Source organism: Triticum aestivum, chromosome 5B (assembly GCF_018294505.1).
Source record: "Triticum aestivum cultivar Chinese Spring chromosome 5B, IWGSC CS RefSeq v2.1, whole genome shotgun sequence".
In the NCBI taxonomy this organism is placed as follows: Eukaryota; Viridiplantae; Streptophyta; class Magnoliopsida; order Poales; family Poaceae; genus Triticum; species Triticum aestivum.
In genome coordinates this window covers 307,768,886-307,784,858 of record NC_057807.1, presented here as the reverse complement: position 1 = coordinate 307,784,858, position 15,973 = coordinate 307,768,886, and the positions used below count along the sequence as shown (strand labels likewise).

At 44.6% G+C, this 15,973-nt stretch overlaps 1 protein-coding gene across 2 annotated transcripts; it reads left to right on the top strand.

The window, feature by feature from the left end:
* The first annotated feature begins 5,157 nt into the window (after positions 1-5,157).
* LOC123111550 (D-aminoacyl-tRNA deacylase) lies at positions 5,158-12,453 on the top strand. 2 transcript variants are annotated; one of them, XM_044532352.1, is made up of 9 exons: positions 5,158-6,009; positions 6,785-6,968; positions 7,333-7,475; positions 7,544-7,607; positions 8,274-8,326; positions 8,896-8,951; positions 9,690-9,758; positions 10,726-10,911; positions 11,969-12,453. In XM_044532352.1, the coding sequence occupies exons 1-9, from the start codon at positions 5,413-5,415 to the stop codon at positions 12,066-12,068; spliced, it is 1,452 nt and encodes a 483-aa protein (XP_044388287.1). In that variant the 5' UTR covers positions 5,158-5,412; the 3' UTR covers positions 12,069-12,453. The 2 variants fall into 2 exon arrangements, with proteins under 2 accessions (XP_044388287.1, XP_044388288.1); XM_044532353.1 differs by lacking the exon at positions 5,158-6,009 and adding an exon at positions 6,094-6,609.
* The last annotated feature ends 3,520 nt before the right edge of the window (positions 12,454-15,973 follow it).

The window sequence follows — 15,973 nt, the reverse complement described above, 5'->3', positions numbered from 1 at the left end:
CTATAATAAAGATGACCCTCGGGTTAATTACTCCCAAGGGAAATGTAGGTGGTGGTGAGGCAAATGGTAAAACCAAGGTTGGGCCTTGCTGGAGGAGTTTTATTCAAAGCGAACTGTCAAGGGGGTCCCATAAATCACCCAACCGCGTAAGGAACGCAAAATCCGGCAACATAACACCGGTATGACGGAAACTAGGGCGGCAAGAGTGGAACAAAACACCAGGCATAAGGCCGAGCCTTCCACCCTTTACCAAATATATAGATGCATTAATAATAATATAAGAGATATTATGATATCCCAACATAATCCTGTCCACCATGGAGCAAACTTCAACTTCACCTGCAACTAGCAACGCTATAAGAGGGGCTGAGCAAAGCGGTAACATAGCCAAACAACGGTTTGCTAGGAAGGGTGTCAAAGGTTAGAGGTTCATGGCAATTTGGGAGGCTTGAAGAGCAAATGATAGGTAACGCAGCAAAGCGATAGAACGAAGCAACTAGCATAGCAATGATAGTAGTGAGATCCAGGATAGCGGTCATCTTGCCTGAAATCCCACAAGGAAGAAGAATGAGTCCATGAAGAAGACGAACGGATGAAGCCACGAAGGTGAACCAAGCGTAGACGAACGGATCCTCACGATCGCAACGAAACGGGAACTATCGAGAAGAAGCACACAACATGGTAAACACACCACACATAGACAAGACATGATGCTCAATCAAGTATGATGCATGACAAGGCTACATGAAGCTACTCATGGCAAGAGATGATGCATACAAGAGCAATACATCAAGGCAAGTTTAAATGAGGCCGGAACCAACATATAACAAATCCGGTAAATCCTCATATGCAAATTTCGAAATTGGTCCAGATCTGAATAAACATTATGTTCAAGTTGTTAAACAGCAAGTTAAAGATCACCACGAGGATCTACACGAAATTCTAGTCAAGTTACATATAAAGTTCATTAGATCCGGAGCTACGGCCTAGAAGATATGAGCAAAACAAGTTAAACATGACATTGATGCAAAATGCATACAAACATCAAGCAAACACCTCAAAACAAGGATGCAACATGATAATACGAAACTACATGCAAAATCAAGCAAGTTTCATATAGAGCACACTCAAAACGGAGCAACGGTTCAACACATACACTCCAAATATGATATAACAACAATCTGTCCAAAACAGCAACTAGGCATATTGCAAGCATCAAAACAACATGCTACAGCATCTTAATATAAGAACAAAAGGCATGGGCATGATGTACAGGTAAAGCATAACAAAACATGAGCACTGAGCTAACTCCAGAAATCACTAGATCACGCTCAAACACACATGGCAAGATTGCAAATAATAACAGTTTCAGACTTTAGCAGAAATAGCATCAGGTTGCAATGTTTAGAGCTATCAAACAACATGTTACAGGAACTTATCATGGCAAACAAAGGCATGGCATGAATCTACTAATTGCATAGAACAAAAGTCCCTTACTGACCATGAGCCAAAAAGGCACAGAAAATATGATGGCACCATGTAAACATGGCAAGTTATATGACAGATTCATACATGGCAGGAACAACAATAAGTAGGCATGTTGGTGAGCTTGAACCACTCACCACAGAGCAATACATGGCATGGCAAGGCAACCATCAACAAGAAGACATGTTTATGAATCTAAGCATGGCAAGAACAAGTTTATAGGGTGCATGGATCACTAGCAAAACACATGACAAAACTGAACTTAATGTTAACAGGCTGACAGCAACATCATTTAGCAAGTTTGGAGCAAGATATGAACAATCTACAACAAGCTATAAATGCAACCAGGGGCATGGATGGATAGATCATAACCATATGTACAAAACATCCTTACTGAAGTATCTCAAAATAAGCATGGATCTCTCTGTAGCATCAAGTTTACATGGCATAAAAATAACAGCAGAACAGGGACTGAAATCAGCAACATCACGAGGCCTAGTTTACATGCTTGTGCTAGTCACCACATTGATCACAAAAATACATGGTAAGCACCTCTGTAAAGATGGCATGGCATAGATCAAAACACATGTAGACATCAACCTCATAAGATGCACACATCAAACATGGCAAAAATGACAAATGAGCATGTTATAACAGTTTCATCAGATTAACAGCAACATGCACTCTTGCAACAACGATTCAGGCATCAAGATGGACTCAAATGAACATGATGCAATGGAATGAAATGAAGTACTCGTTGAGACGAACAAATTGACAAATTACACGCACAAAACGGAGCAGTATGCACAGAGTTATGATGCGATGAACATGGCATGATAATGTAAATACTTTCGGGACTTAGTCAAAATCGGGGAAGGGCAAAAGTCAACCTCGCAGATCCAGATCGGGCACGGATGCCGAGGATGGCCGGAGAACGGGAACGTGGTGGCCGGAGTTGCTCGGGGAGGCACCGGCGAGGTTCGAGGACGGCGGGGCCGGGTCGGTCACGGCCGGATCCCATCGAGGGGAGCAGCGGCGGCCGGTGGCGGAGCTTCGGGCGACGGCGGGGCGCCGGCGCAGGGCGTGCGGGGGCGGCCGGGGCTTGACTCCGGCGACGAGGGGCGGGGCGCGAGGCGCGTGCGGAGGCGGCGGCGAGGCGCGGGCGCTCGGGGCCGAGAGGCGTGCCGGGCGGCGGGGAGGCCGGGCGGTGGCGGTCGCCGGCGCGGGGCGGCAAGGCTGCAGGGGCCCGCGGGAGGCGACGGCGAGGGGCGGTGCGGCGGCGCCGGTCGCCGGGCGGTGGCGGAGGCGGGCGAACGCGGGCGAGGCGGCGGCGTAGGGTCCGGGCCAGGCGGCGGCGGCGCGCGGGCTCGCCCGGGCCGAATCTGGGCCCCGCGGGCCGCGCGGTGGTGGGAAGCGGCGGAGACAGGTGGCGGCACGGGGTTGGTCCGGGGTGGCGGCGTGATGACGTGTCGGCCCCGGATTGGTCCGGGCGACGTGGCTGCGGGGCGGCGGACGCGTCTGGACAGCGGCGGACATGTCCGGCGGCGCGGGGAGGAGTTTGGCTAGGGTTTGGACTGCGCGAAAAATCCGGGAGGAGCACATATTTATAGGTAGAGGGAGCTAGGAGAGTCCAAATGAGGAGCGGTTTTCGTCCACACGATCGTGATCGAACGATCGAGAGCATGGAGGGAAGTTTGCTGGGTTTTGGGCCACTTTGGAGGGGGTGTTGGGCTGCAACACAAAGAGGGCTTTTACGGTTACCCGGTTAACCGTTGGAGTATTAAACGGACTCCAAATGGCACGAAACTTGACAGGCGGTCTACTGGTGCTATACCAAGGCCGCTTGGCGAACCTCAGGCCATTCCGAGAACGTTTAACACCCGCACATGAAAAGAGGCAAAAGGGGGCGCCGGAGGACATAGGAGTGCCGGATTGCAAAACGGACAACGGGGGAAAAGCTCGGATGCAAGAAACGAACACGTATGCAAAATGAGATGCACATGATGACATGATAAAATGCAACACGCAAGCAAATGACATGACAAGGACGGCGAATAACTGGCGGACACCTGGTGCAACGAATCCGGGGCGTTACACTAACGACCATTAGTTTTCTGGCAAATGGGCTAGCCTTTGTCGGAAAATGAATTCAAATGGCCAAATCGCACGACCACTACAATCTGAAACCAACCATCCCCAAAAGCGATTGTTTTGTTTTGAAAAAAGTTCCAATAATGGTAGTAGTAATCTTAAACCCTTATGTGTTTTTTGTTTGTAATTTACTCAAAATATAAGTTGTACGCTATACAAATTATATTGTTGAATTATTATGCGAATGAAGTCTCCTATTATATTATTTTTGTGGTATATGTAATTTACATTTTATTAGGTAATGTACCTAATTTCAGGTAATTAACCCACCATCCACATTTAAGTGAGAAAATAAACTTTTTTAACTGTTTTACAGAAACCCCCATCCCTTTTCTAGTGAACTAGCAAGATGTCCGTGCGTTGCACGGAACATGAAGACGCATTTGTATGAGTATTTTATCTTGTGGGAGAAAAGGATGAACGAGGGAAGGCCGTATCTGCAAATGTGGAGAGGAGTGCGGGTAAATTGTCATAATTTCCTTCCTATCCGTTAGATATAGATCGGACGTCCTATATTGCAGGATGACAAACACACTATCATCACCAACTCTGTTTTTTATAAGAGTAGAGATAACTCACACTCCATCATTAAGTGACACAAAGTGAATTATTTTTGTGTTTTAGCGTAAACCCTTGCCATTTCTATAATTAACGTGCAGTCCTAAAACAAATAATATTTTTTTAAATACCCATATCTTTTAAACCGCAACTCTAATTTTAACATGTTATGTATGAATTTTGATTAGAAAAATATATAATATGAATATGATGTTATTTTAGCTGTTAAATATTTTAAAAATGCTATTTAAGATGCAACCTTAATCAATAGCGCACGATCTATCTTTCTTTCGTACCAACATCAACCAGGATTGCAATAAACACCTCATCAAAGTCAAATTGAAGACGAAACAAACCGTTAATAACAATAGATGTACGCATCGACAAAATCTTGCATGAGAAAAAAACAGATTTCTCATCTTATGTTGAGAAAGAGACGGCTCGACAAGACCTATTGGGGTATAAGGGTCGGGTGATATTTTCTTCTCTTCTTGCAATGCACGGACTCTTTTGCTAGTAAATTCACCCAAAATACGATGGTACGAGGAATATGTTATGGCCTAATGAGTAGTAGCTTGTTTGTGACTTGCACGGGACGCATCGGAGTTTCGTTAATCTAATCTCAGCCATTAAACGTTGAATCGAACGGCCCGTATCAGGGCTTGCCTGCTCCGCTTCGCTGCTCCCATCCGTGCTCCCGCCCATCCAACGGTCCTTCTATTTTTGCCTCCATAACAATTTTCTCTCGACTAAAAAGATCGCTGTCAAAACTCAGGGAACACCGCAAAGGCGCGCACTGACGGAGCAGCTGCTGATGCACAATTTGGAGGTGAGCACGTCCAGTTCATGCCCATCAGCATCCAGTCCCGAGCAGAGCAGCTAGCAGCACCAACGTGCAATGCCACCTCCGTCCCATTACTTGAGCTTGACGTTCTCATAGCCAGTTCGACGCCCCCGCCTCGAAACACATCACATAGTAACATCGCCACGCCAAGTGAGTCTGGTCGAGGTGTTGACAAACAGCTGGATGCCAACCCGCTAGCCGATCAGCAACGACATCAAGGAACAGGCAAAAGGAGAAGCTGTCCGACATCAAGGAACAGCCGAGGAGCGACAAGGAGAAGCCGTCCGGGCGAGCATACACCTAGTACAGCCACAATGAAGAACAATTGAAGGAGCGGTTTCCCATCAACCGGCGTGGCCAAGGTAGACGCACGGATGTTGGCGAAGCAATTCAATTCCTCCAAGTTCGCCGGCGGCAGCGTTGCGGCCATGCCTTGGAAACACGCCGGGGCTGGAAGAAGGAGACGCATGCTTGATGAAAGCCCGCCATTCTCCATGCGCAGATCTCCGCTGAGGCCTCGCCGGCTTGAGGGAGGGGAAAGTACAGATCGATTTCTTGATTTTAGATGGATTTGTTTTTGTCAAGAAAAAATTAAGTGGGGCCAGCAACATGAGGGCCGTTGGATGCATACGGGAGCACGGATGGGAGCAGCCGAGCGGAGCAGGCAAGCCCCGTCCGTGCGCCGCCCCCTGAAAACCAATCCCTGCGGTCTGCGGCGTCAAGCTTTCCCCCCACCACAAGGAAACTACCATCTCAATTTAATAAACTCCCACAGCTTTGAGGCGGCGAGAAGCAGAGCCGGAGGAGGAGGCCACAGCTTTGAGGCGGCGAGAAGCAGAGCCGGAGGAGGAGGAGGGGAATCGGAGAAGATGGTTATTCTCGTGGTAGCGACGGCGTCGGACCCGGCGTCCATCGGCCCCGCCGCCGCGTTCCTGGCCATGCCTGGCTGGTCCCCCGGCCCGCCCATCCCCGTGAGGAAGCTCTTCCTATCACCCATTAATCTAACCCCTTTTAGTTTCGAGCACATTCGGCTGTACACGCTCTTCTTGTTAATCTGTATGCATCAATCGCAAGATTAACTTCGCCATTGAGTAAAGATGATTAGTAGCGACCAAGTGCGGTGCCGGTTAGGGTTGGCGCAGTGCCTACTACTAAATCGGAACGGAGGGAGTACTTAGAAATAGAACAATAGTTGCGACTGTGAAGCAGGAAGCTTGTTCGATGAGAAAAATCCCTGCCTCACGATTTGCTTAGTGAAGGCCAGAATTTCGCTCTTTGTTTGTCTACTGAAAAACCTCCATGTGGGGATAGATGTCATCCTAGAATGCGTGCAGTAAAATTATTCTGACTGTATTCTTCATCATTATTTTGGTTAGATTCGTCTTGAAGAATAGATTCAACCTATACTCTCTAGGTTTTGATATATTAAATAGAAATTTGTTGCCAAAGCTGTGTTATGGAGATTATTTCGGTGTCTGGAATGACACTTGTGACTGGAGGCATGACTGCGGTTGCTGGCAACATAGTGGCAGTGGCTGCAATCTGGGAGTAACAAGCTAACTGCTTATTAGGTGCGTTGTTGCTAGAATTTTACCCACGGGTATACCCTAGTAAATTGCATACCCCATTCTGATCTCAGTTAAAGTTACCTGCAATTTTTATCCTTATTTTATTTATTCGTAAGGTATCCGACAATGTGTTTTGTGGCATAGTTCCCAACTAACTGGTGCTGATATTTGTTTTTAGGAGGGGATGGAGAGCTTTACAAATGGGAATGTTAGGTTATTGAAGCATGAACGCAGCATTGTTGCAGAGGATGATCTTGACCGTCGGTGGCAGGAAGCCACTGGAGAGGCTGTTTCCGAGGTCATATTCCTCAGTAAACACACTGCAGTCTCCAACCGCCCTGCACTCACTGTCCATCCAATCGGTTGGTTCTGCATTCATCTGTCTGTATCTTGTTTAATGCACAAGTGCAATCAAACCTCAATATGTCATGTGTAAAATCCTATTAAATACATAAATATGATACCATATACAAATTGTTAGTACATTCGAAAGTTACTGCACTTATTCTTCTTGCATACAGGCAGTTAATTATATTATATATTTTTCCTGATTTCCCTGTATACTGTGAGCCTGCAATTGTTTGGTTTCATGGTTTGTGAGCAATGTCCATGCTTTTCAACCCACATGCATACAGGCATGTCTATTACTAATTAGTGGTTCCTTCTTACCACAATCATTGTTTTATAATTGATGGTTTGCTCATTCTTGTGAATCTACTTCTGAAGGTGTGCCACATCTGAGGGAGGATGAGACCCCCCCTCAAGGTGGGAGGCCTGGATGGGCAGCGGTGCCAAACCCTCGAATTGGCCCATGGTTCCGGTTGATGCAAAAGGTTGCTGCAGACCAAGGTCTTGTTCCAGAGTTTGAGGTACGTTGCTTCCTTGATGCCTTTTCTATTTCAGAATCAACTGATTTTAATACTGATTGCTTTTGAAGATTACACTTGAAGCTACTCACCATGGACCACTTACCAGTACACCCACGATGTTTGTTGAGATAGGTACACATTTATATCCATCCTTAGTTCCTTACATTTTTTGTGCATTCTTTTGGATAAACTCATACAAGCTATCTTTTATCGCTTAGCGCAGCCAAAGGATAAGTTGTTTGTTATTTAAGAATTATTACACATTAATTCAGGGACAAATGCCTATTTAACGTATGATATGTAGGGTTGGACTCTCCTCTACCGTTTCTTTCACAAAACAAACAAACACGAACTATAATGAGGATACCTCAGTATCTCTGTTGAAGCATTTAGTCTACAAATGCCAACAATCATTTATATTATTATTTGAACTTTTGGATCTTAAAAGTCCAAACGATAGATAATTTATTATTTGGACTATAATTTTATCATATCAAAAGATTCACACTTGTGCAACCCAAGCAGCCAGATAACCCACCTCTGTAAAACATCCTGCATTCGACATGAAAACCAATGAATCAAATAATCAACTCCTCCAAAGGATGCTGCACAGAAAAACTGGCTGATCGAGATGCAATAAAGTGGTTACATTGGGTTCATATGAATTTTCTGATATAAAAGCAGCAGATGGCCACTCGTGCAGTTGATTTACATATAAATGCAAAACAAGCAAGTCTAGGCTATTGTCAATGAGTATGTTGTACCAGAATAGCTAATGTGAATGTTTTTGTATGTCAGGAAGTACACAAGAATACTGGGGTAGACAAGATGCTGCGCAGGCCATTGCTCTAGTTGAGTCTCTCTCTCTCTCTCTCTCTCTCTCTCTCTCTCTCTCTCTCTCTCTCTCTCTCTCTCTCTCGTCATGTACTTTGTTCCTTCTTGTGGATTTGCAAGAGAACCCGAAGGGTTTTGTTGTTCGAACTGCAAGATCTCATGCCATCCTCCCTCCCCCCTCCAGAAAAAGATCATAATGCATGTACAGGTTGAAATTAGTACAGTAAAGCATGGACACTTATTGGCGCATTGCCCATATTCAATACCTTTCAGCTAAAATGTCAAGCTTTCACCCTTTTTCTTGAGTGTCAAACTTTCTTTTGTTTTAATTATGCATAGTACCTGTTGGAGTAGTACCAATTAGGCAATACCCAATGTGCAGAACTTTGTTTTAATTGTCACCATAAGTCCTAATGTGGTAGAATTAGGTAAGAACTTGCAAAAAATGCACTCTTATCACTGTGTAAAGTAACCGCGGGCTCATAAGTCTCTAAATATTAATCAAATGTACATTTGACGACTTATTTGTTTCAAAAGTAAAAACAAACATAGGAAAACATGAAACTGAGCTCTCCAATCATTTCAGGTTCTATGGAAAGGTCTTGGTCTTGAGGAAGGAAATGCTGTTGGAACTTGGCTGGGGTATGTTGACATATTCTTTTCTCTTTATGGAGTCTAACAATGAGGTGGTTGGATGGCTGGTTAGAATCTTTGCAGTGATTTATTATGTTTTATGGGGGTGAGCAGTGATTTAATTAAGAATTCTAACAGGAACTTTAAACCGCTCTGGGAATCAGGATGATTGGAATTTAACAACTCGAATTCAAGATTGTGCGAATAAAATGTTAGATCATCTGCAACGATGTATTAGTCAAAAGATTTATGACTTAACAATCTTCTATACTCCCTGCATCACTAAATATAGGTTTTCCTTAAATGCATGCAGTCAAGCACTTAATTTTTGCCATCAGTATGTAAAAATGTTACTTCTCGACAGACCAGGACATAGATGGATCAGTGTTATGATAAACGAAAAATAATTTCACTTTCAATATATTATGCTTCGCAAATTAAATTTTCTTTTGAACTGAAAACTGTAGGAGAGGTCCAGACACTAAAAGTTTGAAATTACAAGTCACAAACATTGGTCCTTTAGCAGTATGTGCCACAATTCAGTTGACATTGGTTTGTGAAACCTGTATCATTCTGCATTGGCATAATTAAGTTCTATTATGCTCTTGCATACCAGGGCTGCATCTTTTCACTGTCATACTTTACTTGTTTGGTATTTGAAATGGCGACCTTCCTTTTTTTGTTTCAAGTATTCATTCATTACTTTTGCTCTTCTTAAGGCTCCAAACCTCATTTCTGGTTATGCAGGAGTGGTGAGAAGGTTCTACTAGGTATCGGTGGTGGTCACTACGCCCCTCGTCATACGGATATTGTCATGTAAGCCCTGAGGTGAAATTATTATTGCAGCAGTTTCTAACGACGCATTGCCGCCCCTCGAATTCTGGACTTATAATGCTTATTGTAGTTGTAATGATTCGGTATAAAAGTGTATGACCTAAGCCAACCCACTTTGTTACAGATAGATGATTGGCTGTTTCTTTTCATGCTCATGTTGTGTAGTGAAGTTGCTCCCTGATATTGATCACGAATCATGATGATATTATCTGAGGGAACATCCATGAGATTCACCTTAGGTCACCATCTCCTTGTCTTTGATCTAATAACCGCATTTTGTGATTCTTTCCTTCTTAAACCTGGAACACATAGAGAGATGAAGGGGGAGAGGTAATACATGTGGTTCCACCTGTCACAGCAGTATAAGATAAATTCACCAATAGTACAACCAAATATACTCCCTCCGTCCCAAAATTCTTGTCTTGAATTTGTCTAGATACGGATGTATCTATTCACATTTTAATGTTAGATACATCCGTATCTAGATAAATCTAAGACAAGAATTTTGGGACGGAGGGAGTACCATACATGGATCTTGAAGCAAAATATGTGGCCTTTATGAAGTGCTCTAATGCCAGTGTGCCAAAATGCATTCTTGAACATCTTATAACTTGTTTGTAACATGATTATGTAGTTATTAGTTTAAATCTTATTATCATACAAAGCATACCATTGAAATGGTAACCATACTAGAAAAAAACAGTTTGTTCTGTACTGTTTGATCGGTTCTGACTTTTACCTAACTGCCGATAAATTCCTGATATCTCTTATGCTGAAGTGAATGTGTATGCAGCCCTATTCCTAAGAGACTACTCTTTCCGAGCAATGTGTTCTCAGTTTATGTATATACTTATTTAGTGAGGAGCAAACTGGCAGAGACGTGAGCATTCCATTCATGCTTGAACAATATTAGTAGTCTGATATTGTTTACATTCTCAATTTTTATCAGCAAAGATGGTGTCTGGGTGGGTCATCTCCTGTCTGGTTACTCTTTGCCAATGGACGCTCCGCCTCAAGTAAATGGAAAGAGTTCTGGTGAGGTTGGTGGTATGTGGAAGCATTCCATCAAAGTTTCGTATGAAGCCACAAAGGCAGGATTTCCTGGTGGTGAAGTTATAGCACATCTTGATCAGAAGTAAGTAGCATAACCAGTTTCTTCTGGGACACCTTGTAAAAAAGACTGCATAATTGTAGTAGCAGTTTCATAAACTGGGTTAATTAGCAGCAACCAACCCACCTTAAGGTGAAAACAAGCTTGTTTCGGTTCCCAAACAGCAAAATCTCAAATAATCTTTCTTGCAAATAGGTCGTATTGGAACTCTCGTGATCTTTCAATGTTGCTCAGTGTGGTTCCTGTGCACTGCATGCCATCACAATCTATGAAATGAATATTCAATACTTTTTGTGGCATTTGGTTTTATTCGATGTATATGGTTAAATCATTTATTAACCTAACTATAACCTCCATATAATTCAAATCTCTGACTAGTTCAAGCACCTAAGACCTTGTACAATGCTAGGTGCTTAGAAAAATAAACCGAGTTTTTTCTGAAGCATCGGTGCCTATTTCTACAAGGGAGACGCCTAATTAAGCGTCTGCCCTGTATAAAATAAGTACCGGTGCTTAAGGAAAGCCTGGTTTATTTCTCCAAGCACCTTGCATTGTACAAGGCCTAAATATTACGCTAGTTGAATCTTGAATGGGCATGATAAGCTTTCCTTAATATCTTATATGTTCTTTTGGTTCATACTAGTTTGTACTGTTTGGCAAGAGTCTCCTAAGATCAATGTCCATTGAACATTGTCGAGTGTCACTCTTGGCAGCAGTAATAGTTGTGATCATGTTTTTCATTTTCCCTCTTCTTTTCTGCTGGGCGGTCCACATTTATCTTGAAGTTCAACATTAACAGCTAATTTTTTCTGCAACTACTTGATAACTTCTGTCCATGACCATCTCATCATAGTCATATAATGTTTCATTGGGAGGCATTTTGCCCAAATCTGTTATTGTATAGCTTTGAACACAATGAAAATTCTGCTTCAAAGGTTCATTTCTTACTTGAATGCAAGCCTATTTAGTGTAGGGCTCATTTGGATGGCGACAGCGACGAACATTTGCTAATGCTTTTTTGTTTTTGCTAATGCTACCTTGATCGTGTTGTGGTCTGATGTTTTTGGTGCTTGCTTTGCAGGAGCTTCAAGGGGTGGCAAAAGAACGCTATCACGAGCTATTTGCAGGAGCAAAATATCAGGATAGGGAAACCCAATGATTTCCTCTGCACAAAAACTTGACTGCGCCCACAAGGCAAGTCGTCGAAGTGACTTCACCCTCCCTAGGGCTTGGCACATGCAAATTGAGTAAATATAGAGCACTGTATTTTGATAATCCGATTTCAAGATGTAGAGTACTCCCTCCCCGTTCGTCTTAGAAGGCCTCTCTTGTGCCAAAAGAGAAAAAAACAGGAATATACTACTCCCTCCGTCCGGAAATACTTGTCCTAAAAATGGATGTATCTAGACTTATTTTAATTATAGATACATCCATTTGATCCATTTCGAGGACAAGTATTTTCGGACGGAGGGAGTAAGAGAGAGACATATCTTAAGGGCACGTTTGTCTGCCAGACTACGCGTGCTTGTGGTTCCAAGAGTTGGCAGGCAAATGGGGCTATCATTATCCGTATTCTTTTTCTATTGACTCACTAGATGATGGTTGAGACTTTACAAAAAGAAAATGGTTGAGACTGGTACGCGTACGTTCCAGCTGGTTAGAGCATGCCAATCAATCCCGGTCACACAAAGGAGCCGTCAGAGTTCAACTGCTAATTAGTCCTCACACGGCAAGCCACCCAGAGGCGTGGGCAAGCTAACACGCTGCCATCTCAACACGTTTGGACGTACGTGTGCTAATCACCCTTATCCATGGACGAGCTGCTGCCTGTGGGGTCGATTTGGGTTCATGTAATCATGCCAGGTACAGGTAATCATGTCAGGGCTCAAATTGGGTACATTAGCAGTTACTACCTCCGTTCGGGTTTATTGGTCCCCATTGTATTCCGTGCCAAATTTTGACCATAGATTAAACTAATAAAATGTTCGCGCATGTCACCGAACATTATATTTTTGAAAACTATGTTCAAATACGAATTCAAGGAGGTAATTTTTCTCGACATGCATTAACATTTTGTTAGTTAAATTTTTAGTCAAAATTTGGCACAAACTACAAAGGGGACCTATAAACCAGGATGGAGGTAGTACACGTTAACTTGGGTAAAATTGTGGACACAATTTTGATATATATTTTTTAGAGAAAAGGCGAGAGCCCGACTTTATAAATAAAGCCACCAGGCAGAGTCACAATCATCACAAGGCACGACATAAGTTTAACAGAAACGACTAAGAAGTATGGGTACAAGGCATCCAGCCTATCATGGCGCGCATGCCAGCCAAACGAGGAGCCAAACCACTAAGAAACCGTCCTCCTAGAGCGCCGCAGCAGAGAAGAAGCCGTAGATTTCATTTTGGATAGCATATCGTCGAAAGCCTCTAGGTCCCCATCCTTAGTCAATGATCTCCACTGGTGCAAAAAGACATTGGTTTTAAATAAGCAACTGACAGGGTTAGCCGGGAAAATGTGTTCAATAGTGAACTTGTTCCTAGTAGTCCATAGCGACCAACAGATCGCCGCCCAGCCCACCATGAAAACCCGCTTAGACCGGCCTGCTAGAGAATTAATACAATGCCGAAGCTCCTCAAAGGAGGAAGGGTTCCAATTAACCCGAAGCCAAAGTCTAATGCAACTCCAAATGAATTTAGCCAAAGAGCACTGAAAAAAGATATGCTCGGTATTCTCCAGGGCACCGCACAACTGGCAACTGTTAGAGCCCGGCCCGTTCCTCTTCTTAATCTAGTCAGCCGCTGGAAGTTTGCGACGAAGAGCTTGCCAGAGAAAGACTTTAATCTTAGGAGGGATGCGGGCAAACCAAACGTAGTTAAACTTGTCCGTGTGAGCACCAGCGATAAGTTTCGAATACGCTGACTTAACCGAAAAACGCCCCGAAGAGGAGTGGGGCCAAATAACGGAGTCCTCTTCCTCCGAGAGCAGGGGGAAGCAGGCAGTAAGGCGTTGCCAGTCTTCCAACTCCACAGGGGAAAGAGAACGCCGGAAATCTAAAACCCAACCCTGAGCCGAGAGCTCAAAGATAGAGATCTCAGGATCAGCACAAAACGAAAACAGAGTCGGGTGGGCCACCGCAAGCATGGTGTCCCCTGTTGGGGAACGTAGCAGAAATTCAAAATTTTCCTACGTGTCACCAAGATCTATCTATGGAGAGACTAGCAACGAGGGGAAGGAGAGTGCATCTACATACCCTTGTAGATCGCTAAGCGGAAGCGTTCAAGTGAACGGGGTTGATGGAGTCGTACTCGTCGTGATTCAGATCACCGATGATCCTAGTGCCGAACGGACGGCACCTCCGCGTTCAACACACGTACAGCTCGACGATGTCTCCCACGCCTTGATCCAGCAAGGAGAGAGGGAGAGGTTGAGGAAGACTCCATCCAGCAGCAGCACAACGGCGTGGTGGTGATGGAGGAGCGTGGCAATCCTGCAGGGCTTCGCCAAGCACCTACGGGAGAGGAGGAGGTGTCACGGGAGGGAGGGAGGCGCCAAGGGCTCAGGTATGGATGCCCTCCCTCCCCTCCACTATATATAGGGGCAGGGGAGAGGGGGGAGGCGCAGCCTTGCCCCTTCCTCCAAGGAAGGGGTGCGGCTAAGAGGGGGGGAGGAGTCCATCCTCCCCAAGGCACCTCGGAGGTGCCTTCCCCTTTAGGACTCTCCCCTTTTTCCTATATCTTGGCGCATGGGCCTCTAGGGGCTGGTGCCCTTGGCCCATGTAGGCCAAGGCGCACCCCCTACAGCCCATGTGGCCCCCGGGGCAGGTGGCCCCACCCGGTGGGCCCCCGGGACCCTTCCGGTGGTCCCGGTACAATACCGATGACCCCGAAACTTGTCCCGATGGCCGAAACAGGACTTCCTATATATAAATCTTTACCTCCGGACCATTCCGGAACTCCTCGTGACGTCCGGGATCTCATCCGGGACTCCGAACAACATTCGGTAACCACATACAAACTTCCTTTATAACCCTAGCGTCATCGAACCTTAAGTGTGTAGACCCTACGGGTTCGGGAGACATGTAGTCATGACCGAGATGTTCTCCGGTCAATAACCAACAGCGGGATCTGGATACCCATGTTGGCTCCCACATGTTCCACGATGATCTCATCGGATGAACCACGATGTCAAGGACTCAATCAATCCCGTATACAATTCCCTTTGTCTAGCGGTATGGTACTTGCCCGAGATTCGATCGTCGGTATACCGATACCTTGTTCAATCTCGTTACCGGCAAGTCTCTTTACTCGTTCCGTAACACATCATCCCGTGATCAACCCCTTGGTCACATTGTGCACATTATGATGATGTCCTACCGAGTGGGCCCAGAGATACCTCTCCGTTTACACGGAGTGACAAAATCCCAATCTCGATTCGTGCCAACCCAACAGACACTTTCAGAGATACCCGTAGTGTACCTTTATAGCCACCCAGTTACGTTGTGACGTTTGGCACACCCAAAGCACTCCTACGGTATCCGGGAGTTGCACAATCTCATGGTCTAAGGAAATGATACTTGACATTAGAAAAGCTTTAGCATACGAACTACATGATCTTGTGCTAGGCTTAGGATTGGGTCTTGTCCATCACATCATTCTCCTAATGATGTGATCCCGTTATCAACGACATCCAATGTCCATGGTCAGGAAACCGTAACCATCTATTGATTAACGAGCTAGTCAACTAGAGGCTTACTAGGGACATGGTGTTGTCTATGTATCCACACATGTATCTGAGTTTCCTATCAATACAATTCTAGCATGGATAATAAACGATTATCATGAACAAGGAAATATAATAATAATCAATTTATTATTGCCTCTAGGGCATATTTCCAACAGTCTCCCACTTGCACTAGAGTCAATAATCTAGTTCACATCGATATGTGATTAACACTCAAGGTCACATCCCCATGTGACTAACACCCAAAGAGTTTACTAGAGTCAATAATCTAGTTCACATTTACCATGTGATTAACACTCGATGAGTTCTGGGTTTGATCATGTTATGCTTGTGAGAG

What these genes read in the sequence shown, in the direction of transcription:
- LOC123111550 (XM_044532352.1), top strand. Translation starts at nt 5,413, where the DNA reads ATGTTGGCGAAGCAATTCAATTCCTCCAAGTTCGCCGGCGGCAGCGTT. An exon ending in ACTCACTGTCCATCCAATCG is followed by an intron (nt 6,969 to 7,332) that starts GTTGGTTCTGCA and finishes CTACTTCTGAAG; the next exon opens with GTGTGCCACATCTGAGGGAG. An exon ending in CACGATGTTTGTTGAGATAG is followed by an intron (nt 7,608 to 8,273) that starts GTACACATTTAT and finishes TTTGTATGTCAG; the next exon opens with GAAGTACACAAGAATACTGG.